The sequence below is a fragment of the Peromyscus maniculatus genome, chromosome 12, assembly GCF_049852395.1.
Source record: "Peromyscus maniculatus bairdii isolate BWxNUB_F1_BW_parent chromosome 12, HU_Pman_BW_mat_3.1, whole genome shotgun sequence".
In the NCBI taxonomy this organism is placed as follows: Eukaryota; Metazoa; Chordata; class Mammalia; order Rodentia; family Cricetidae; genus Peromyscus; species Peromyscus maniculatus.
The window spans coordinates 35,584,167-35,608,042 of record NC_134863.1 but is presented as its reverse complement, the minus strand read 5'-3'; the positions used below and the strand labels follow the sequence as shown (position 1 = coordinate 35,608,042).

The following is a 23,876-nucleotide window of genomic DNA, read 5'->3' as shown; positions in this document are numbered from 1 at the left end:
GGTGTTACAGAGGGACAGTGACACGTTTCATCATATTTCACACCCTCCGGTCAAAGCCAAGTAAACACTAACTGAGGAACTGACAGAGCCGCTGCTGTAAACCTTTATTGAACTGGCGTGCACTCTGTGGAATGATGCCCAGAAGCAGCAGCTCCTGGCCCAAGCAGTGTTGCCAGCTCTCAGCAGTGCCACTTAAAGCAGCAGAACCCCGAACCAGCTTGTCATCTGCTCACAGTTTCACATACGCACATCTACACTCCCATCAAAGCAAAAATATCATCAATGTCATCTGCCTCTTGAGCAGCTTCTGGCACACTGTGTGTGTGTGTTTGTCTCTTTGTCCGCAAACCAGTTTCATTTCCACCGCCTGCTGTGAGATTCCTGTGGATCCCCGTCTCCTTTGTTTTTAGGACAGGCTTTGAAAGTCTTCTCAAGACCTGCTTTCTGTTGGGACAGACATCTGTCCTCGGAACTGCCCCATCTGCGAGGCTCCACTTAGCACTGGTGCCCCTGGTGCTCTTCAGAGTCCCTTCAGGGACCTGCTGGGTTTCCTTTAAAAGAGTTGACTGCAACTTTCTCTGCGGTTTCCTTTGTCTCGATAAAACTTTATGCTTTGATCTTTGTCTGGAAGGACACTTTGAAGTGCTGACAATGGAGCCTCGAAGAAGGCAGTTGCAAAGAGATGTTTTCATGCACTGTAGCTTCTTTGGTAAGCTAAAGGACAGAAGAGAAAAAGCTCAACTTACTCTGATGCCACAAAGTTCTCAAGCACTTTTAACTTCTCCACTGGTTTCCAACAGAAGTACGGTACAGTTATAAAAAGTACAGTTTGTTGTAAGTCCTGTGCCTGTGTGTATGTATAACCTCAAACATACCCAGTAAGGAAATGGGAGATCCAACCTAAGAGTGTGGTTTTCAGAGCCCGATTCCCTGATTCAGGATGCAGGCAAATGCGCCTCCATTTTGTCCTCAAAGTAATTCCCATAACTGCCCAGCAAGGTCACAAATGGTGAGACACCTCCACACTGGACAGCAGTGTGGAGAGCCAGGGCCTTTCCCTCACGCTGATAATCTGTTCCCAGGGTAAACAGGTGGAAATCACAAAATATCACAAATGGAAAGTGCTGCAGTCAGAATCCATTCCTAGCTAAGTTCATGTTGTGGCAGGAAATGAACAGAGGAAAGGAATCAAAGTGAAGAGGGGGCTTCTGGCGGAGACAAACTGACAGGTGTGAGATACCCCAAGTGTGAGTTGTACTGTACCCCCTTCAAGTCTGCAGCAGAACTCAGCTGATGAGTCTAGGCAGTTGCTTCACTACCTTATGGCTTATTCTGGCCTTGGTAAACTACTCGCTGTTGGTAAAGACTAACATAGCTCTATGTGCCTTACCCAATTCCCTTCATTCTTAAAAAAAAATAATCATCATCATTTGAGGAAACCCTGTCTAATAAGCAATTCATGACCATAAGCGGTGGCTTTTCACTGTGTAAAAAGTGGGTGCATCTCTGAATTGAAACCAAAAAAAAAAAAAAAAATAGAATCAGGAACCGAGCTGAGTTCTAGATGTCCAGTTCCAGTACGTGAGCAAAACCATCTCTTTATGTATGAAATGGGAATAAGAATGCCACCTTCCAGAGTACTGTGGACACGAAATGTTTTACAAAACGTACTACAGAAAAAAAATGTACTAATGAACAGCAACAGGGCAACATGGTCACTATATCATGAGAAGTAGAGGCTAACAGTTGAACCAATAAACCTGAGTTTGCTACCCCTCTTGCTAACCATTCACCGTTATGATTTGTTTCTTCACTCTTCTAAACTGTTCTTGGAGGTAAGAACCATGATAAACTGAACGCACCAATATGTGAACATCCAGCTGCTGTAAGCATCAAACCTGACCCTGACCCCTGCAGCCTGTGTGGGCCTCATAGGCAGAAGCAGTCACTTCTCGGACATCCTCACCCAGCTGTGCTGATGCTGTCCACAGAAGGGTGCCTCCCTCTAGAACATGAGCTCCCGAGGACTAAGACTGCTGCATGCTTTGAAGGCCACAGGCAATCTTAATGCGTTCTGAATGAACCAGCTGGAATGATGAGGTATAAATCAGTAAGTCCAGCAAACCGTTCGTTCACTTTCTTCCTCCTAACTGCCCTCACACCATGAGCACCATGTGAAACTGTTCTGAGTAGGTCCTATATTAGCACCCTGGGGGCTGCTAGCCATCCCAATTTAAACAAAGGAGGTAATGCACATCTGGGCACTTTCTTACCAAAGAGAGAAAGAATTTTTCTAACATAATTACCTATAACCCTGAGCTTCCACATGTCTAAGCCTGTTACTCTTAAGAAGTTTGCTGCCCAGATAGGTGGCCTGAGCCTTGAGCTTTTTGCTCCGGCACCACATGACTGCCATTTGGATTTCTTCAGAAAGCTGGGTGAAAGTCTTGGTCACCCGGATTCTCTGCACAATATTGTGAGCAGCCCGGGAAGTTCTCGTCAGCTTTCGAGAGGAAAGTTTGCTGGACTGAGAGCATTTCAACTCAAGGCTGGTCTCCTGAAATATAAAACGGTGAGAAAGATAAACTGAAAATGATACTGACTTGTAAATAAAGAACAAGAGTTTTAGAAAGCTAATTCATTTTTTTTAAAAAATTTCAAATAATTACGTCTTTTCTTTTTCTTTCTTTACTTCCTTCCTTCCTTCCTTCCTTCCTTCCTTTCTTCCTTCCTTTCTTTTTTGTAAAGAAACTCTTAATATATTGACCTGTCCTTTTTATCCATTCTCTTAACACTACTTTTTACCAAGGTTAAGTCCTATCTGCCTTTTCATTAAATGTACACAGAAAACCCAAAATAAAGCCAGGCAGTGTGGTAGCACACCTTTAATCCTAGCAGAGGCAGAGGTAGGCAGATCTCTTTGAGTTCAAGGAGTTCCAGGACAGCCAGGGCTATACAAGAGAAACCCTGTCTTGAAATACCAAAAAGAAAAGAAAGAAAGAAAGAAAACCCAAGATACTCTCACACACATATGTAACATACACAATAAAACTGATACCAGTCAAAGCCTAACGATGAAGGGAAAAAATCACAAGTCTTTCACAGACATCACTGGACTACCTTGTCTATTTGGGGGGTTGTTTTATTTTTTTACTTTATTTCTTTTATTGAAGATGTAACTTAGGACCGTGTGCATACTTGGCAAGTGGCCTGTATTCTGAGACAGGCTTCAACAAGTTCCCCAGGCTGATTTAAACTCACTCTAGTTCAGAGAGGCTTTGAACTTGCCATCCTCCTGCCTCAGCCTCCCGAGTAGCAGGATAACAAACCTGTGCCAGCAGGACTGCCCCAAACTACGGTTGTTTACCACTAATTTCTATCCCCCCAGGAACAATCCTCAAAATGGGTCATAAATGTTACAGAAAACATAAAGATGGGGAACCTTGGAAAGCGCCCGGCATGGTGGCCTGTCAGTTGGTGAACAAGATAAAACGATGGAGCGTGCAACCCTCCCAGGCTTGCGCCACTCTGACCAAAGATCTTTATTCAGTCTCTTCTACAGCAAGTCAAGTTTGGATTTTACTAGCTTTTTCTACTTTATGAAAACTATACCACCTACCAAGTCTACCTATCTTCCATTCAAAGCTTGCTTTCTTTCCAAATTTGTGGTGGCACACACTTTTAATCCCAGTACTCAAAAAGCAGAGACAGAAGGGTCTCTATGAGGTCAGCCTGCTGGTCTACATAGTGAGTTCCAGGCCAATCAGGGCTGCACAGTGAGATTCTGTCAAATAAGTAAATAAATTCCCACATTCAACAGGAACCTAAAGAAATAATTACAAAATTAAAGACCCTCTAGTATTGTTTTGTGATCAATAACTTGCTCTAAAAACAAGCTGAGCCTATGAATGCCAATTACAATATGGGAGCAATTACTCTTGAATAAGGAGGATGTTAATCAACCATATCAAGCCCAGCTCCCCTGTAAACTGGCTCTCAGGCTGCAGAGGTGGAAAGGCCCACAGACACCACAGTTCTTGAGACCAGAATTCAAAGATTCTCCCCAGGATGGCTGTAATAAGGAAATCATGTGGCCTGTATTCAAACCTGATCCATGTCACTTAACTATATGGCCTAAAGAACTCCGAGACTTTCTATGCCTCATTTTCCTCTGTTGAAATATAAAAGCCAGGGGCTGGAGAGATGGCTCAGAGGTTAAGAGCACTGGCTGCTCTTTCAGAGGTCCGGAGTCCAATTCCCATCAACCATATGGTGGCTCACAACCATCTATAGTTTGATCTTGTGCCCTCTTCTGACATGTAGGCAGAACACTATATACATAAATACATTTAAAAAACAGAAATAGGAAAGCAGTGATGCAAGCACCTACCTCACAGGGCTTTTCTAAGGATGATGGAAGTTAATACACATAAAGCATTTAAGATAGTGTCAGGTGCTCAAAGGACCTGCTATTATGTTTCCTCCTTCTGAACTCATCAATTAGGCAAGATCAAAATGCAAGCTGCCATCTGTGTTAAAAAGTTCAAAAAAGATCTATGGGTTCAGGGCTGAAGAGATGGCTCAGCAGTTAAGAGCACTGGCTGCTCTTCAGAGGTCCTGAGTTCAATTCCCAGCCACCACATGGTGGCTCACCACCATCTATAGTGGGATCTGATGCCCTCTTCTGTAATAAAGTTGTACATGCAGACAAAGCACTCATATCCATAAAATAAATAAATAAATCTTAAAAAAAAAAAAAACACGGGTTTTTGTGTGACATTTTGTTTGTGTTCTAACAAATAAAGCTTGCCGGGAGATCAGAGTGTGGAGCTAGCCACTAGTTAACCATAGAGGCCAGGCAGTGATGGCACATACTTTTAATCCCAGCACTTGGGATCTCATGCCTTTGATCCCAGTATTTGGGAGGCACACACACCTTTAATCTCAGCACTAGGGAGGAGGAAGCAGGAAGTGATATGCTGGGTGGAGAGAGGAATATAAGGCGGGAGGAGACAGGAGCTCGGCCCTTTCAGGCTGAGGAGTTGTTCCTTTGTCTCTCTGATCTTTCAGCATTTACCCTGAAATCTGGCTCTGGGTTTTTATTATTAAGACCAATTAGGATTCGCACTACAGGTTCTTCAAAATGAGTAAGAGTTCTTAAATAAAATGGGAGAAATAACCCCAAAAGGAAACCAGACAAAGGGCAATAAAAGTCAAGCAGTTACCGGGTGACGTACTTATCAGTCAGGAAGTCCAGAACAATTTTCCGACATTATTAAAAGGTACCAAGTTAAAGCTTGAACCCCAAAAGAATGGCTGGCACCTCAGGACAGAGGAGGAAGACAAAATGACTGTTACTAACAACATCTGCCATCAGTTAAATGCTTACCACACTCAAGAGTCCACCTAACACTTCACATGTACTGAAGCTAGCCCAAAGTTAGGAGTGTGGAGAGAAGCGAGGTATAGCGAGGTCAGAGAACTTAGAGATCACACAGCTGGGTGGGGCCAAGGCTCCAGCAACTACAAAGTCCATGCTCTTAAACTGCTCACCATCCGTACTTCAGATGGGCCATGCCATATGGTTACTTTAAAATTCCTATTGAAATTTAAAATGCCTACTGAAGCCCTTCTGAAAACATTCTATGAATTGGAATAACCAGGATATTTAAAAAAAAAATCCTGTCCTGTTCATTCAAAAGAACACACTGAGAACTGAGAACTAAGAATGCGACCAAGCTTATTAGAGGGAAGTCCTGCTCCGTCCGTAGTGAGGAGCTTCCTCTAAACTTATAGAAATGAAGAGCTGTGTTAGTTAAGGCAGACAGACCTGAGGAGCCTTGTTTCGCAGCCTTCTGCACAAAGCCCGCACGTCAAATCCCGATGGCTTTTCTGTGGAATTAAAAGAAGGAAAAGAAAAACTCAGCCATATGACTTTCAAACCGCCGACAAATTCTAAACTTTGTGACATTTCCTGCCAAGTTACTGCAAAGAAAACAAGAGAATAAAGCAAAGGCCCAGGAAGGAACTAGAAGCAAAGTCTTGAAAACGGGTGACATTCATACCTCCCTAAACATAATCAGTGACTTCAGTGAGATTCTGAACTTCTTTCTACGCAATGCATGACTGTACCGTGCTTTCAAAGGCTTATTTTAAAAGTATGTGTTTAAAAAAGAAGAGAATAAAAACAAATAAGTAAAATTTTAAAAGAAATGAGGGAGAGTTTGTACTTATCCAAGCAACTCACCGTTCTTGGTCTTCTTACTCATTTTCACTGGCTGTCCCAGGTCCACACTTCCCTGCAGGTTGCTCTTCGCTTGTTCAGATGTTTGGGAAATTCTATCTGAAGTGTCTTCATTGATCTTTGGTAGGTGTTCTTTCATTAAAAACAGTTTATTTAGCAACTTAGTTACTCCTTTAGTGGCAACAGGTGCCTGCATTTTCCCCTTAAAGAGTTCAGTGTAAGGTGGCCCCAGAAAGTCGGTAATATCAGAGGGAAAGGCAAAGTCTTTGAAGTAAGGCATGGGCTGAATCCTGGAGACCTCCTGAAGCAAACCAAACAGTGGCTCATATAAGGCAATCAGCCTCCTTAAAAGTCCCTTATGGAGAACCCTGGAAAGAAACAGAAGCTTAGGAATTAGCTAGATCGTCTGCAGATATGCAAGAAACACGAGATTCCAAACTGAAAATAAACAGCTACAAGCTCTGCCACTATACATTGAACAAAACCAAACAAAATGCCTATGGTGTGTATTTGCAAACTGCCAGGTTAATCCACCTGGAACCCAAAACTCCAAGTATTTGATGCTACACAAAGAGAACTTCCTAGAGACGTGTGTCAATGATGTGTACATAAAAACCCTACAGGTATTTTATTGAGATGAGATTTCAGGTGCATTTCAAGTTCTTCACATTTTTGTGTTTTTGGATTTCCAAGTATAAACCACTGTTTTAATCAGTAAAATGTAAATCTCTTTTCATTTCAGAAAATAGCAAAGTTAAACATTTTAAAACAACATGATTAGCAACCCTAGGTTGGTGGTATACACTTACAATACTTGAAGGCTAAGGTAAGAAAACATGAATCAGCCTGGGCTACATAGTAAAAGCCTCTCTTAATTTTTTTTATTAACAAAGTAATATTAGTAATTCAAATGCTGTTATTTCTAATTAAGAATAAGCAGAATAAAAAGATGACTGGAAATACAAATGAGATATCTGGGTTAATATATCAAAGCAAGGTTTATGTTTGAAGATAAAAAGAATCTTCTGGATTTGTGTTGACAGTTTTGCTACATTTAAGTAGGAGCTAATGATCCAACTCTGTGTCTTTATCCAGCAAACCTTTTTATGCTGCACAAACACACAAGAAAATGCCTTTGGGGGAGGGGGTTGGAGAGACAGGACAGCAGTTAAGAGCACTGGCTGCTCTTCCAAAGATCCTGAGTTCAATTCCCAGCAACCACATGGTGGCTCACAAATATCTATAATGGGAATCTGATGCCCTCTTGTGGCATAAAGGCATACATGCAGATAGAGCACAACACATACATAAAATAAATCTTAAAAAAGGAAAATGCCTTTTTTAGTGGGTATTACTATTTAGTATTACTAGTGTTACTTACATCAACCAAATAGGTTTCAAAAGCAGCCATGTGTTAGGCAAAAGAAAAGTCCAGAGCATACAAGCCAGGTCAAATTGTATTTCTAATTGCTACTAAAATTAGAAACCAGTTCAGAAAGGATCAAGATATGACTACCACAGGAACAGCAGCTTTTTCAAAAGCCTACCGCAATATTACTATAGCCACCATTATTATTATTACTATTACCATTATTAGTATTATTACTACTATTACTATTACTATAGTTCCTAGGTCCTAGGAATTCACTGATCGTGTGGTTACAGAAGCAAAGCCCACTCCTCTGGCATAACTACCAGCATTCAGCTTACAATCTGCAGATAAATTGTCCTGGGAAACCCACACCTTCAGCTCCCATGACCAACAGTGTGAAAGGAAACTGTGGGAACACTAACAAGAGATGAAACACAAAAGTAGAAACATAAACATACCATAACCTGCTCACCAGTCCAATCATCACCAGGTTCAAAATAATGAATTCCTGCAGTACCAAATGCTTCACGGTCAACCTGAAGAATCAGTTTAAGTTGGCAAAACAAAACCAAAGGAACTTGAGACTTATAAAATTATGAAAGAAATAAGTTAGAAGTACAGAAGACTTTGAAGGTATTAAAGCCCCTAGCCAAAAGGCAAAGCTTTCAGAATTCCCACAGGTTACCCCACCTTACAGCTCAGCTTTCGAACAGAAGCTAAATATACCCAGACAGCCCCCATTCCAAAGCAGGTGTTCCCATGGTCAAGGATACCGGAATGCCTTGCAGCAGCAGTCCAACAGGCGCAGTAACAACTTGCAGCCTCCCAAAACCTTCATCAGCACCACCTCCACCACCGGCTGGCTGGGGACTGCGTGGCTTTCGGTAACTCCAGGCTGAGTTTCACTTGACATAAACAGAAAAAGACATGACTTTCATTTTTAAACGCAACATTTCTAGAGTAGTATGCAAGTGGGGACTTGCTTTAGGCTCAGCCTGAGGTGGTTATGCCCACTAGCAACCCACTGTTCTTTCCCTGTCACCTACTGTGAGCCGCATTTCAGAGTCCCACCAGTCTCTCCCATCAGTGAACAGGTGCCCCTTAGCAAAACACAATGTATGTATCTTGGCATAGCTGATGATATCTCAACACCAAGCAGAGACTACCAAAGGCATCCTGACAAAGCAATGGGCCACCTACTTGGCAGACAACAACTGTGACAAGTCTTCAATTGAGCCCTCCAAATTCATGTTTTTCAAACGCTTTAAGCACTGTTCTACCTGAAGGAGGAAGATCAGCTTAAATTAGACTGTGTGTAATACAACAGTGTCGTAGATATGACCAAGAACTCAAAGAAAGCAAACTTCCCAGGTGGAAACATACCACAGAAGACCTTCTCATTTAAGGACAAGGAAACCCAAATCCCAAAGCAATGGCTTCTGCTCACGAATATGAATTTAACTAACCCAACAAATTTCTCAATTCAAGAAATTCCTATGTGCCAAGTATTCAAGTATGCTTATAAATATGTCTCAATATTATAATTTGTTGAGGGAACATATTTACAGTAGTGAATCTAGTAAAACAAGACAGCAAATTCTTGCCGGGCGGTGGTGGCGCACGCCTTTAATCCCAGCACTCAGGAGGCAGAGCCAGGAGGATCTCTGTGAGTTCGAGGCCAGCCTGGACTGCCAAGTGAGCTCCAGGAAAGGCGCAAAGCTACGCAGAGAAACCCTGTCTCGAAAAACCAAAAAAAAAAAAAAAAGACAGCAAATTCTTTACTGTTTCAACAGTCTGTAAACACCAGAAATGAGAAAAATGACTTAGTCATAGAACAAATCTATACTGAACTCCTTAACCACATGCAAGGAATGTTGGGAGATAACATGGTATACAATACATCCCAATTTCGAGTAATAAGGACAGATAACATAGAAAGTACTAACAATGCGAAAACAGGAATGCTTTATTGAAAATCGCAATCTCCCCTCTCTGCTTTTCCCTGTAGCACTTCTTACCGGCTGGCATAGCCAGTCATTGACCGATTGGCTGCCTGACTGCCCTGTTCTCCAAACTATACTTAAGCTCCCCGCGGACAATGTCCAGTTTGTTCACCCATGTAATCCAGTTCTTAGAACAGGGTTTAGTAGGCTCTCAGGGAAAAACAAGCCTTGTAGCATACAAAATGCCGTATAAACTCTCCGTCAGGAACGCCCACCAAGGGCCCTCCCTGGACTGCATCCACACTTCGAAGGATGTAAAGTTCCTGATGGGAACTGGTATTGGTAAGTAGCATATCTTACCAGAGCTACTTATACACTACTAAAAACCAAATCTACTTTAGCATAGTTCAAATCCTTAAATTCTCTGGGGCTGGCTCCTATCTTTCTAAGTCTGGATACCATCTTTGAAGATAGGTATTGACAGTCCAAGATGGTAATGTGCTTGGAAAGTACAGTGAGTGAAATATGGTTTGGGGTAAGGGAGGAAGGGAAAGGTAAAAACAGTTAAGAACTTCAGCAGAGAAGTTAGTAAACAAGTTTGCTCTTGGGTTAGAAGACCTGGGTAAAAGCTGCCCCAAAAAGACAATGTAGGAAAAGACCATGATCCTTTTTGAGAGCATCCTCATCCCTCGGGCCTTAAGCAATGGCAGTATATATAGCTAGCGAGCAAGAATGAGTCTGCGCAGTGAGAGACTATGTCTTTGTTATTGCTGCAGATCCAACACCAAGCACAGTGTCAACAGAGAACTTTGTGAAAAAATAAATACTGGAAAGATGGCTGTGACACACATGGGCAGCACTCTGAGCTTTGAGAGGGGACTTGCAGAATTAGCGAAGAGAGTATGTAAATGGCCCACACAGAACCCAGCTCCAGCAGCTCTCAGCCATGGAGTCCTGGAGTTGAAGATCATAATACTTTATCTCCAAAACTTGCATGAAACCACTTTACACCACAACTTACCCTAAACCCACTCACCCCAGCAGACTGCTGACTAGATTATGACCCCAGAAGACATAAACCACAACAATAAACCACAACTTTTCTTTTTTAAGATTTCAGGGCTCAAATTAGTTTACTCTTGAACTAGGCAAAGGCACTATTAAAGACTGTGCATACTGAAAAATCGGAAAGAATCAAAATATACTTTTTTTGGGTTTTTGGTTTGGTTTTTTGTTTTGTTGTTTTGTTTTTAGACAGGGTGTTTCTACATAGCTCTGGTTCTCCTGGAACTCACTACATAGACCAGGAAGGCCTCAAACTAACAGAGATCCACCTGTGTCTGTCTCCCAAGTGCTGGGATTAAAGTCACACACCAGCTTTGAAATATGCTTCCTGATCATAAATTACCTTTTGAAAATATCTTGGGAAAATAAAAGGCCAAAATATCCAACATGTAATTGTGTCTTATAAATTTATGAATCAAAATAATTTATGAACTTTCCATGAGTAACAAAATATAAGTGGCAGTGTGATCCTCATGTTCATCAGGACTGGGCTACGTATGGAGCACAGAGCTTCCCCTCACCTGTCGGAGAGCCAAATGGGGCTTGTGGTGGCCCAATCTGTTGTGATTGCTGTAGAGGACGGAGCATAACACGTCAACTTCCGCATCTAAGGTCCGGCTCCTGAGTGACCGTGTGACGAGACGGCACCTTTTCACGACAGCTGCAATGCAAATGTCTAAAGCAGAAACAGTTCAAACAAGACTCGGTATGCATTTCTACATTTACTGCATCAAATGCTGAAAGAAACATTCTGCTGTATCTGCCTTAAAGAAATCAAAACACAAATTAGCCTCAACTATAAAAAATGTAATAAAGGATTCCAAGTATGTAAGAAATTGGAAAATGGTGTCAGGTGAACAACAAGAACATCTGTTAAACATGAATGTGTATACATGTCCTTACATCACTTTTTGGCATGACTGTTGAGTACTATGACTACTCTACAGTCATTATTTGGTGGTGATCACTTACTTACATCACTTACACCCCAAATACACAAAAGCCAGGCACATGCTGCATGTCTCTAAAACCCTCACTTTGCTCTGCAGGTAAGCAAGACAGAATGGATGAAGTCACAGCCTTCAAAGTCAAAGGAACTGTATTTGGATACCACTTTCTGATAAGAATATATAATACACTCGGCCATCTACCTATGAGTGCCCTCTGTGCATTCAACCAACCTTACACTGAATATACTCCCCCACATTCCATCTGTAACGTATTTCAGTAGCAGTCACACTGTATACAATATCATAAACAATCTATAGATAGAGTGAATGCATACAGAAAGATGTGAGTAGATCATACTGCAAGTACTATCAATCATGTCAGAGACTTCAGCATGTGCCCAATTTTAAATAGAAGGATTCCTGGAACCAATCCCCCATGAATATCAATGGGAATCTACATTCAGAAAAGAGAAACCACCAGGACCACTGGAAGTTGTATTATGTAACTGAAGGGGTAATACTGATGTTTCCCATAAGCAGCTGTGAAGCAGGTGTAATGTGCCACCTGGTGGCTCAAAAAGGAAACACAAACACTCTAAGTGGAAAAATGTTCTCTGCCCCTCCCAACTATCTGGATTTTTGTTTTTGTTTAATTTTTTTGTTTGTTTGTTTGTTTGTTTTTCGAGACAGGGTTTCTCTGTGTAGTTTTGCTCCTTTCCTGGAACTCACTCTGTAGCCCAGGCTGGCCTCGAACTCACAGAGATTCGCCTGCCTCTGCCTCCCAAGTGCTGAGATTAAAGGCGTGCACTACCACCACCACTTCCTCCTCCTCCTCCTCCTCCTCCTCCTCCTCCTCCTCCACCACCACCACCACCACCACCACCACCACCACCACCACCACCACCACCACCACCCGGCCCTATCTGGAGAATTTAAATTAGCTACGAGTTGGTGAATTTTCCATAGCATTGTTTTTTGTTTGTTTGTTTGTTTTTTAATGTGATGTTTTAAACAGCATAGGAAAGATAGATGGGAAGAGAGGTGAGATGACATGATAGGTTGTATTTAACAATTTTGAGCAAATGTGTCTATTTAATATTAACGACAGCTGCTATCATTCGACTGCCATACCAGACAGAGTTACAAATGCTTCATGGTATCTACTCTTTCATTCCCCAGTACAGCCTCAAGACACTGGTACTATTTTTAATTTCCATTTTAGAGTGGGCTAAAACCCCAGTTTTAGAAATAACAAAATTTCTTAGCTGACAGTCACAGGACCGTTGGCAGCTTAAAAAAAAAAAGTTAGATATGCGGTAACCAAGACAACTACAGCGTTAATTTGGTAGCTAGGTCTCCTGGTCTGAACGTCCATTTGTGGTTAAACATTCTCCAGGCTACGGGTAGGCTGTTCACGCACTCAGGTTATCACTTCGCACACTTCAAAAGACCCCCTCACCCCATTACAGTATTTGCATTATGTTTTGATATTTTATTACATGTCTTTATTGAATGTGAGTCTCGCCTTCTCCCACGTGAATCCCGGGGATCGGTAAGCATGAAACTACCTTTTCGTCCCGCCCACCCAACAGAATTTTCTAAAAAAAAAAAAAGTCCTGTGAAGAAAGTCCTAGAAAAGATCCAGCCCATGATTTTGGGACAGGGTAGATATAATCACCTGATTCCATGAATACGCACCCTTCCACATCATTATATTAATTATAACTCACAACTCAGACCCCACTGAGCTGCCACCACCTCCCTCCCAACTCCTTGGGAGTTCTTGTTTTCTAAATAAACTGCTAAAACTGTCTCGGAACTGAAACTGTTTTCATCGAGAAGAACCGAGGGACCCGAGGACTCCCTTGCCCGGGCAAGGGAAAAAAATGAACTCTATTTTTGGGAAAAGCCCGAAGTCCGAGTGCAGGCTGCTTGGGGGACAGCCCCGATCCCGGGGGGGCAGCACAGGGTCCCTGGCAGCGTTTTGCACGCGCCGGGCCGGGGTTAGCCTTGCTTTCATGTTCCGGCTAAGACCCGCAGGAGCCCAGCGGCTTCACGGCCCCGGACGGACGCACACTTGCAGCCCGGACCTTCCGCCCGGGACGGCCCTTCCCGGCGTGCCCCGCGCTCAGGAAGTCCCACCCCCGCCCACCCCACGTGAGCCGGCCCGCTGGCTCCGGGAGACGTGCCGGCCCTCCACGCGCGCCTCGCTCACCGAGGGTGGCGCTGCGGTCCTGCACCGTCAGCGTGCTGCTGCTGCCCGCCTGCGGGATCCTCACGCGGTTCCACGGCTCCGCGCCCCGCCGCACCGCAGCGGCCATCCTGCGCGCCGCCCGAGGGCCTGGGACCGCCGAGCTGGGAGAGGCCGGTGGAGCGGCCTAGGCGGGAGAGGGAGGGAGGGAGGGAGGAAGTGGGGGGCGGGCCCGAGGTGTGTGGCCCGCCCAGGGGGCGGAGTTACGCCCGGGTCGGCCCTCCGGGAAAGGAGACAGGTAGTCGTTTTTTTTGGTTTTTTTTTTTGGTTTTTCGAGACAGGGTTTCTCTGGGTAGCTTTGCGCCTTTCCTGGATCTCACTTTGTAGCCCAGGCTGGCCTCGAACTCACAGAGATCCGCCTGCCTCTGCCTCCCGAGTGCTGGGATTAAAGGCGTGCGCCACCACCGCCCGGCGATGGGTAGTCTTAAGTTCCCTCCGGAGTATTCTGAGGCACACAGAAGTTTGGAACAATTTGGAAGCTAGGTTTTTTTACAGATGAGTCCGAGTGAGGCCCAGCCTTCAGCTCCGCCTCAGGTATTTTGAAAAGAAGAACCGGATTTATTAAATGTGGAGTTCGTAACGATTTATTTTGAGTAGTCAAGGAAGACTGACATACCTTGGCTATCAACCCCACTTTGATAATAACAGAGAGACCCAGAGGTTGTCTGGATTACCACCGTCGTTGTCTCGGACAAAGTATTCCAAGCTCTGCTGGTCATCATCTTGGTGATATCCTGATGATTGTTTATTCTCGGCTGTTGATATCATGTTATGTACTTAGGGTTCTTTTCACAATGTAGAGAGGAGCAGTTGGTGAGCATTAGAGACTGTTAGGTGACTTCATTCTGTCTTTGCTAGTTCTGTGATCCCAAAAAGCTGCTTCTCCAGACTTCAGTATGATTATGAGTAAAATAAAGACCTTCGTGGGTTATAGAATACATTAGAAGTGTACCTACTATACAAATATTTACTTACTAGACTTGTATTTAATGCAAGTAATCTTGCCTTACTGAAACATTTCTGTCCTCTGTGTACCTGGCAGATACTTGCTCTTCCATCTGGACCATCTCCCTGAAACAACCTCACTTCCTCAGTCACCGCAGGACCATTATCTTTGATAATTCTTCCTAAACACCTATCCTCACTCTATAACTACTTAGATGCCCATTTAATGCACTGCCATTGTGCCCTTTTGATGGCCTATTTTGACTCTTTGCCACAAATTTTTTTTTTTTTTGGTTTTTCAAGACAGGGTTTCTCTGTGTAGCTTTGCGCCTTTTCCTGGAACTCACTTGGTAGTCCAGGCTGGCCTCGAACTCACAGAGATCTGCCTGGCTCTGCCTCCCGAGTGCTGGGATTAAAGGCATGCGCCACCACCGCCCAGCTTCTTTGCCACAGATTTAACAGATTGAAGCAACACAAAGCTATTGGATTTATGGAAGATAAGAAATACTCTTTGGGGGTGGGGGGTTGTATGGTGCATGCACGTGTGCACGTGCCTATGTGGAGCTAACAGCAAAATTACAGTTATGAAGTAGCAATGAAAATAATTTTGTGGTTGGGGTCACCACAACATGAGGAACTGTATTAAAGGGTTGAAGCATTAGGGAGGCTAAGAACGACTGGGTTGGGTCTTCCTCTATAGCCATCCACCTTTGTTTTTGAGTCAGGTTCTCCCACTGATCCTGGACCTCAGTATTTGACTGCCAGTCCCCAGAAGCATCCCTCCATCCCCACCAACACCAGCTACAGTATGAACCACCATGCCCAGCTTTTCCTAGGGTAATGAGGAACCTCTGAACTGAGGTTCTTATGTTTGCACATCAAGCACTTTACCCACTGAGACATCTCCCCAGCTTCTGTTCAGTCTTACTGAAGTAAAATTGGCTGTTTAAAGGGCCATTTCCTTCTGAAGCCCCTAAAGAATGTGTTTCCTTGTTTTTTCCAACTTTTAGTGGTTGCCTCGTTCTCTGGCTCATGCCCACCTCTTCCATGTTCAAAGTCAGTACCATCTTGTAGTATCTTCCCCTGTTCAGAGGAGACAAGGAGAGATGGAGTCAAGGCCCTGAGTGCAAGAGTCCACTTGAAGGTTAAAAAGCCTTATTATCTGAGCCCGAAAGAAAAGTTAAGGTAGCTATATATATGGACATGTTTATGAGGCAGGGGTAGGAAGACATGAGGGAGCCTAAGAATGAGAGGTCTGTTCTCGTGAAGGAATTTCTGAGGTCATAATGAGGAGTGGAGACAAAGAGATGGTGTTTTATGAGCAATGCGTATTGAAAGCAGAGCTTCTAGGAACTGGGCATTTGGAAGAATCCCAGTGCAGGTTTTCAAGTCATGTATGGAAAATTTTTAGACTCCAGAGAAAGACTAACAGACACAGGTGACCATCAAACATGTGAAACCTTACATACCTCGGTAATCCAAGAAGTGCATACTGAAATATGCTTGGTTGAGCACGTGTAATCCTAGCATTCAGGAGACTGGGACAGGTGGGTCTCCTTAAGTTACAAACTGACCTACATAGCAAGACCCTGTCCCAAATTTAAAACAGAAAATAGGAACTAGTGATAACACTATATCCTCACAAGAAATCTGTTGTTTTCTAATAGTTCCGACAGTAAAATTTTCTTCCCTACGCCCTCCAAAAATCTTAACATTGGTGTCAAATGTGTAAAGCAAATATGTAGAACAGAATTGTAGTGGCTAAGGGTGATGGTAGGCCCTCCCATTAATAAGGTCTTCTACTCTCGCTCCTATGGGTGGTTCACAAGCCCATACTTAGGAATGGTTTGAAATCCTCTGGTATAAATAGACTGATGCGAGCAATTTTTATGCTACATTAAGGTGTGTGTGTGTGTGTGTGTGTGTGTGTGTGTGTGTGTGTGTGTGTGTGTTTCTTTCTTTCTTTTTTTTTTTATTCTATCCACTGTCTATGAGTGTTTTACCTGGTTATGTGTGGGGGGGGGTATATATATAGATATATAGATATGATGCCTGATGCCCACGAAGGTCAGAAGAGGCTGTCAGATCCTCTGGCACTGGAGTTACAGATGGTGGTGAGCCACCATGTGAGTGCTGGAAACTGAACCCAGACCCTCTGCAGAGCAGCCAGTCTTCCTACCCATTGAGCCATCTCTCCAGTCTCCTCAGGCATCTTTAAAATCAGTTTAGAAAGCTGATCTGTTGAAATTATACACTTATACATGATAGAATGCTCTGAAAAAATTCTAAAAAGGTATTAACAGTGATCAGTTTTTATCAGTAGGGCAGACTTTTTTCCTCTATGACTTTGTATTTTTTATTTTAACATAGAAATTGTTGTGTTGAGAAAAATGATGTTTTCATGCTAAAATACACCAGAGACAGAGTGTGTGGGTGAAAGGGGGCAGGAGAGCGAGGAAGTGCTCACAATAGCCAGTATAATTCAGAGGCACATACTTTATGACTCATTCATTGGCCTTTCAGCTCTGATCCCAAACTTGGGACTGTGATTCATGCTTTGGCCAGGTCGTTGTTAAACCACTGTGGGCCACTAGAGGGAGGGCGGCCACAAGAGGAGAGACGGTGCCCTCCCTCTTCAGCCCAGGTAGTGGTAGTTGGTCTCTGACTTTTAACAGATCCCAGAAACACCCCCAGTAGTGCCAGCAGTGCCTTCTCAGTGACCTGTGTCCCAATTCTGCGGGTATCTTCCTCTAAAAACCTACCTTCTGATAGCCCAAGTCTGTAGCAGGAATCTTAAAAGTTCTTATTAATAAAATCAATCCCGAGGCGAGTTATTGGGGTCCATGCTGGTAGATCAGAGAGACAGAACAAGCCACAGCTATCTCACCTCGCCGGATCCTCAGCTGGTCTTGTTTCCTCCGATTGGAAGCTTCTGTGTCCTCATCCCAATGGCTCTCAGATGAACTGCTGCTGGAAAGCCTGAAGCTTAACCAGCCACATGCTTAACCAGCCACATGCTTAACCAGCCAAATGCTTAACCAGCCAAATGCTTCTAGTTTCTGGTCCTCATGCCTTATATATCTTTCTGTTTTCTACCACCACTCCCTGGGATTAAAGGCTGGCTTTCTGGGATTAAAGGCGTGTGTCACCATGCTTGGCTATTTCCAATGTGGCCTTGAACTCACAGAGATCCAGAGGGATTTCTATCTCTGGAATGCTAGGATTAAAGGTGTGAGTGCCACCATTTTCTAGCCTTTGTATCTAGTGGCTGTCTGTTCTCTGACCCCAGATAAATTTATTAGAGTACACAATATTTTGGGGAACACAATACCACCACATCTCCTCTCTTTTTGTCTAAAATTAAAAAAGCTTATAACTAATACAAGAAAAACTATCTTCAATAAGTATATGCAATATACAGTCAAGATTACATTAACAATGTCTAGTCCATTAACATTTGACAGATCCAGACAAAAAACTCCATTATATATATTAACAATGTCCAGTCCAGTAACATCTGATAAACTCAGACCAAAAAATTTTCATTACTTATCTTATTTAAAACAAGTAGTTCCTTTTAAAAAGTAGATTCCATAATCTCCCTTTTTATCTTATTATATCCATATTCTCTCTTTTTTCTATTTATAATACATTCAGTAGTCTACCTTTTGTCATTTTTATATCTTCCCCTTTTTCTTCAGTGTAGATTCAATGATCTACCTATTTATCCTATTATTTCTTTATCTTTTTTCTCAGAGTAGATTCGATGATCTATCTCATACCTATATTCTCTTTTTCTTTTTGCTTTCTAGGGGTGAAGATATCTTTAGGGAATCTTAAAAAGAAAAAAATTAGGTTAATTGTCAAGTCCTGTATCATTTGTCCAGTCTCTGCATAAAAGGAAAGTTCAGGGCTTGTCACAAGTCCTTGCTCAAGTAGTCTGTCAGGCTGAGTCATCTCAAAATTGTCCTAAGCAGTTTGTAGTCCAAAGCAGATCTTTCAGCTTAATGGCTTTACCATAGTCCTTTTGAAGATTTCAAAGTTGCTGTTAGGTGTGGTCATGGTTCCATGCAAACTTTTTTTTTTTTTTTTTTTTTGTGCCTCCTCTGTGGTTTGGAGCAATCACAGTCTGATAAATGTCTGTCTCTCGAAACCATGAACATTCTTCCCTAGAACAGAAAATCTTCACAACAATTTCTCCCCACCATTTGTCTTGCCAAACTTTTCCAAACTGACCTTTGCCGATGTTTTCTTGTAACATGATGGTCCTGGCAATTCTTCTCTGAACCAGCAGCAGTAAACCCTTCGTCCCAGGTAGCAGCATCACCGCAGTCACCAACATGATGAGAAGGAGCTAGCAACGTGGAGCAGTAGCCACTGCTTCCATGGTCCCACCACTGTTTGTGGCTCAGTTCAAGCCAAAGCTTCTCCCAAGCCTCCTAGCCCGGCTCAAACTCGGGATCCTACTGCCTCTGTCTCCTTCAGCAAATCCTACCGGTGTGCGCCACCACAACCACCTGAGTGTAGCTTGGGCCTGAGCTGGGGCTCACAAGGCCACAGGCAAACAGCTTTTTCATGAATTCGTAACACGAATGTTGGGCGCCAGATGTAGCAGGAATCTTAAAAGTTCTTAATAAAATCAATCCCGAGGCGAGTTATTGGGGTCCATGCTGGTAGATCAGAGAGACAGAACAAGCCACAGCTATCTCACCTCGCCGGATCCTCAGCTGGTCTTGTCTCCTCAGACTGGAGGCCTCTGCCCTGGGGTTTCTTCCTTGCCCCCAGGGTTCACATCCTTCTCCAGCAACATTTGTCGAAAGGTCGCCACTTTCTCCTGAATCTGCTGTTCTTCGTACCCCTGCTCTTCCATCATCTCCTCCAGCTCGAGGCATCGCAGCTCCACGCGCCGCTTGCGCTCGTGGTCCTGGATGTCAGGATTAGGACGCTTCACCAGGGCAGCCTCCAGGCGCCGCAGTTCCTCCTCTCCCTTGTAGTCAGGCCGCTCACCACGGCGGCCCCGCACCAGGGACAGGTTGCGCTGGACGTAGCCGTTGGTGCCGCTGCCCCGGGGCGTCGGCAGCCCGATCCCGTTGTACATGGCCCTGTGCCCAGGGGGGCACCACCGCTCCCGCTGCCGCCGCCGCCGCCGCTGAGTCTACGAATCCCTCCGGGCCTGAAGCCGCCGCCGCCTCGCCGGTCCGCCTGCCGCCGCCGCCGCCGCCGCCGCCGCCGCCGCCGCCGCCGCCGCCGCCCGGTTTTTGGGCGCCAAATGTAGCAGGAATCTTAAAAGTTCTTATTAATAAAATCAAACCTGAGACGAGTTATTGGGGTCCATGCTGGTAGATCAGAGAGACAGAACAAGCCACAGCTACCTCACCTTGCCGGATCCTCAGCTGGTCTTGTCTCCTCAGACTGGAGGCCTCTGAGTCCTCATCCGGAATGGGTCTCAGCTGAACTGAACCAGCCAAATGCTTCTAGTTTCTGGTCCTCACGCCTTATATATCTTTTTGCTACCACCACTCCCTGGGATTAAAGGCTGGCTTTCTGGGACTAAAGGCGTGTCACCATGTTTGGCTATTTCCAATGTGGCCTTGAACTCACAGAGATCCAGAGGGATTTCTATCTCTGGAATGCTAGGATTAAAGGTGTGAGTGCCACCATTTTCTAGCCTTTGTATCTAGTGGCTGTCTGTTCTCTGAACCCAGATAAATTTATAGAGTACACAATATTTTGGGGAACACAATACCACCACAGCTTGTCAGAATTTTGAGCAGACCTGGACTCAGTACACAATTTTGTGGCTTGCAGAATTACAACCTAAATAGCATCTGTGTGCTAATAAGCCTCACATGTAAATGTGATTAGTTACAAGAAAGACTTTGAACTGTGGTATGGGGAGCTTCCACTGGGACTCAGGAAAAGCTGAGATCTCGGGACTCCTAGCTGCCTGTGTCTGAAGGGACTGACTCGAAGACCCCAGCTGCTTCTCATCATCCCTGGAACTTTATCTAGATGCAGGTCTGGTTTGTTCTGAGGGAACAAGTACAAAGTCTGGCAGAGAAGGAAGAAGTTTATACTCCACAGTAATTACAGAATCTTGCTCATTTTTAGTGATGGACACTCAAGTAACATTAAGTTTAAGGTCATCAGACCAGAGATGATAGATATAAAACAATGGACTCTGCAAAATGGACTGATATGGGAGAATCTTAAAGCTAGACGTTGTCTATGTTCTCTGCTGATTGAAGTGAACCAGCTGGAACCAATATTCAGTCAGGCTAACTGCCAGAATTGTCTGGGGATAATGCAGAGGGTAAGATCCAAAGGCTTAGAGGAATTGAAATATTGGAGCAGATATGTAATTTGTGGTCTGCCTACCCACCTCAACCCCAATGGTGTAGCCTCTAGGAGAGTTCAGCCACAACCCCCCTCCCCCGTGCTGAGGCACCTAGAAATGAGTTCATGAGAGGCTCACAGTGTCTTCTGTGATGGCCATCTTCTGTAGGTCAACTGATAGTAAGCTATACTGCCACTGAACCGAGTCCCCAGGTTTTGGTAGGAATAATAGGATCCCACATAGACAAAGGTAAATTGGCCGTGATTGACTATAAGAAACAAAGCTGCTGCATTGTTTTGATTAGCTGATTGATCAAAGTGTCCCCTTGGGGCTCAGCCATGGATGGAGCTTTCATCATACTCTACTGTCATATGGACAATTTCCAGGAATGAGGAAATAGATTCCCTCTCTTGTTGGAGAAAGAAGTAGACACATTGCTAAGCAGCATGTGCGCAGGGTGATGTGATCCATTCATTGGAGGCCATTGTTAACAAGTTACTATATAGCCTGGTAAAAGACTTTTCATGTTAGACATAAACCTGGGTGGGGCTCATGTGCCACATGCACTTCAGGATAACTGAGTATGGCCCAACACAAAACTGTAAACTTGCTTAAAACATTGTGAGATATTTTCGTGAATTTTATTTTATATTGTATTTATGTTTAACTCGATTGTGTGGTTCTCAAGTGTGAGCCTTGCAGGTAACAACTTTGTCTCAGAGGAAAAAAATGTAAAAGAAGTCTAGGGTCTAGGTCTGAGGCATGAGTCCCCATAGGCCCTGATCACATGGTTTTCCCAGGATCCTAAGGGAGATATTGATGAAATGTTGGGGTAATATAGAAGATGATAATGAAGAGGTGATTATTTCATTTGCTTTCTCTACCATAGGAATTCTTCTCCAGTTCAAATCATCTATCCTAACCCACTTCCATCTCAAAAACCCAAAGGTCATAGCACAAATGACTCTGAAGTCTTTAATCTAACATCTCCCTCTTTGACAATACCTTCCTACTTTTCTTCTCAAGGTATCCCTTTTAAACCTGACCCCTGTTCTCTCATTCCTGGGCACAAAGCTGTGCTGCCTTCTCCGGCCTGTCTTGGATTAAATGTGCCAAACCACAAAGATGCCATTTCAAGACAGACTTCTTAACAAGCAACTATAGGGAACTGTAGAGACAACTTAGCAACTAAGAATGCATACTGTGCTTGCAGAGGACCTGAGTTCAATTCTCTGCACCCATATCAGGGTCACAGCTTCCTGTAACTTCAGAACTGCACCCCTGTGCAATTACCCACACAGAAACATATATAGACAGAAGTTTTCCCGTGTCCCACATGGCCTTGCAGCTGCTTGGTCCCAAATAAACACACAGAGGCTTATATTAATTATAAACTGTATGGCCCATGGCTCAGGCTTCTTGCTAGCTAGCTCTTATAACTTAACCCATTCCTATTAATCTGTGTGTTGCCACATGGCCATGGCATTACTGGTCTGCTGGCATCTTGTTGCTCCTGACCCAACCTTTCTTCTCCCTCTCTGTATCTCTGCTTGGATTTCCTGCCTGCCTCTAAGCTGCCTTGCTATAGGCCAAAGTAGCTTATTTATTAGCCAATGAGAGCAACATATATTCACAGTGTACAGGAAGATATCCCACAGCACTTTTCCTTTTCTGTCTAATCAAAAAGGAAGGTTTTAACTTTAACATAGTAAAATTATATATATAACAAAACAGTTATCAAGCTAGAATTACAGTTATAATATCTAGTCTATTTGTATTTGGCCAAATTAAAGAAAATATTCTATCATCCTATATTTGTGAGTCTAAAGTTTTATATCTAATTTACCTTTTATCATAACTAAGGAAGACTATGATTATAACTATCTAGTCTTCAACTCCATCAAAGACCCCAGAAGTATATATTACCAAAGTAAACAGGAAGTGCATTGTAAGCAACTTCCAAAATTCTAGAAATAACAGAGATAGCTGGCTATCTGGGCAAGTCACCCAAAGTTTCTCTGTAACATCAACCTACAGGTCTAGAGTCTCTAGCAGACTTTTTAGTGAAGCAGGAAATTTGAAGGATTGTCTTGCCTATTGGCAAACAAAGTTCATCAGTTGCTTTCCTCTATGTCCTGCAGAATGTCTGGCAGTTTCTTCTGTGAAGCAGGAACCTGAAGGACCATCTCGCCCTGTTTAGACAAAGTTTAGTGGTCATTTTCCTATGGGTACTGTATGTCCAGTTTATATAACATACTGTTAAGCAGTCCAGGCAAAAGCAGTTTCTTGCCCAAATGGCCAGTTCTGCCAAGAAGATAAACTCCATATGGAATGTCTTCGCGATACCCATCTTCCTTTTTGAAGTAAATTGATACTGCCAGGAGCAGACATGTCTCATTGTCCAGAAAAGTCTAAGTTCTTAAAACATTTTAAATGCCATATTCTGTAGGTCTTTGAAGTGTTTGAGATTACTTACCCAATTGAAGTATATCTATGCATATGTAGAAAACTAACATGACTATGTTTCATTATCATAGATAATTAATTGTTAATCTATATTTCTTAATTATACATTACAATTTTAAATGAGTTGCATAAACATAATACCTTAAACAAGAGTAGAAATATATATACAGTATAACAAAATTAACTTTAAATTTGTACCAATGAACTAAAATCCATAGCTATGTAAAACTTTGAAAAAAGTTGTTGCTCTTTAAAAGTAGATTCAATAACCTACCCTTTCATCCTATTATATCTATATCCCCT

At 43.3% G+C, this 23,876-nt stretch overlaps 1 protein-coding gene and 1 pseudogene across 4 annotated transcripts; both read right to left on the bottom strand.

Annotated features, from left to right (window-relative positions):
* Positions 1-87: 87 nt before the first annotated feature.
* On the bottom strand, positions 88-13,975 carry Rmp64 (ribonuclease MRP subunit p64). Of its 4 annotated transcripts, none has more exons than XM_006975774.4 (9): positions 13,790-13,975; positions 11,146-11,300; positions 8,817-8,896; positions 8,390-8,521; positions 8,075-8,152; positions 6,248-6,612; positions 5,831-5,892; positions 2,307-2,557; positions 88-714 (listed from the first exon to the last, which is right to left on the bottom strand). In XM_006975774.4, the coding sequence occupies exons 1-9, from the start codon at positions 13,893-13,895 to the stop codon at positions 252-254; spliced, it is 1,692 nt and encodes a 563-aa protein (XP_006975836.1). In that variant the 5' UTR covers positions 13,896-13,975; the 3' UTR covers positions 88-251. The 4 variants fall into 4 exon arrangements, with proteins under 4 accessions (XP_006975836.1, XP_042115278.1, XP_015850173.1 ...); XM_042259344.2 differs by lacking the exon at positions 13,790-13,975 and adding an exon at positions 13,253-13,724; XM_015994687.3 differs by lacking the exon at positions 8,817-8,896 and having other exon boundaries at positions 13,790-13,929.
* Positions 13,976-19,477: 5,502 nt separating this feature from the next.
* LOC102921620 (serine/arginine repetitive matrix protein 2 pseudogene) lies at positions 19,478-19,914 on the bottom strand (annotated as a pseudogene).
* Positions 19,915-23,876: the final 3,962 nt, after the last annotated feature.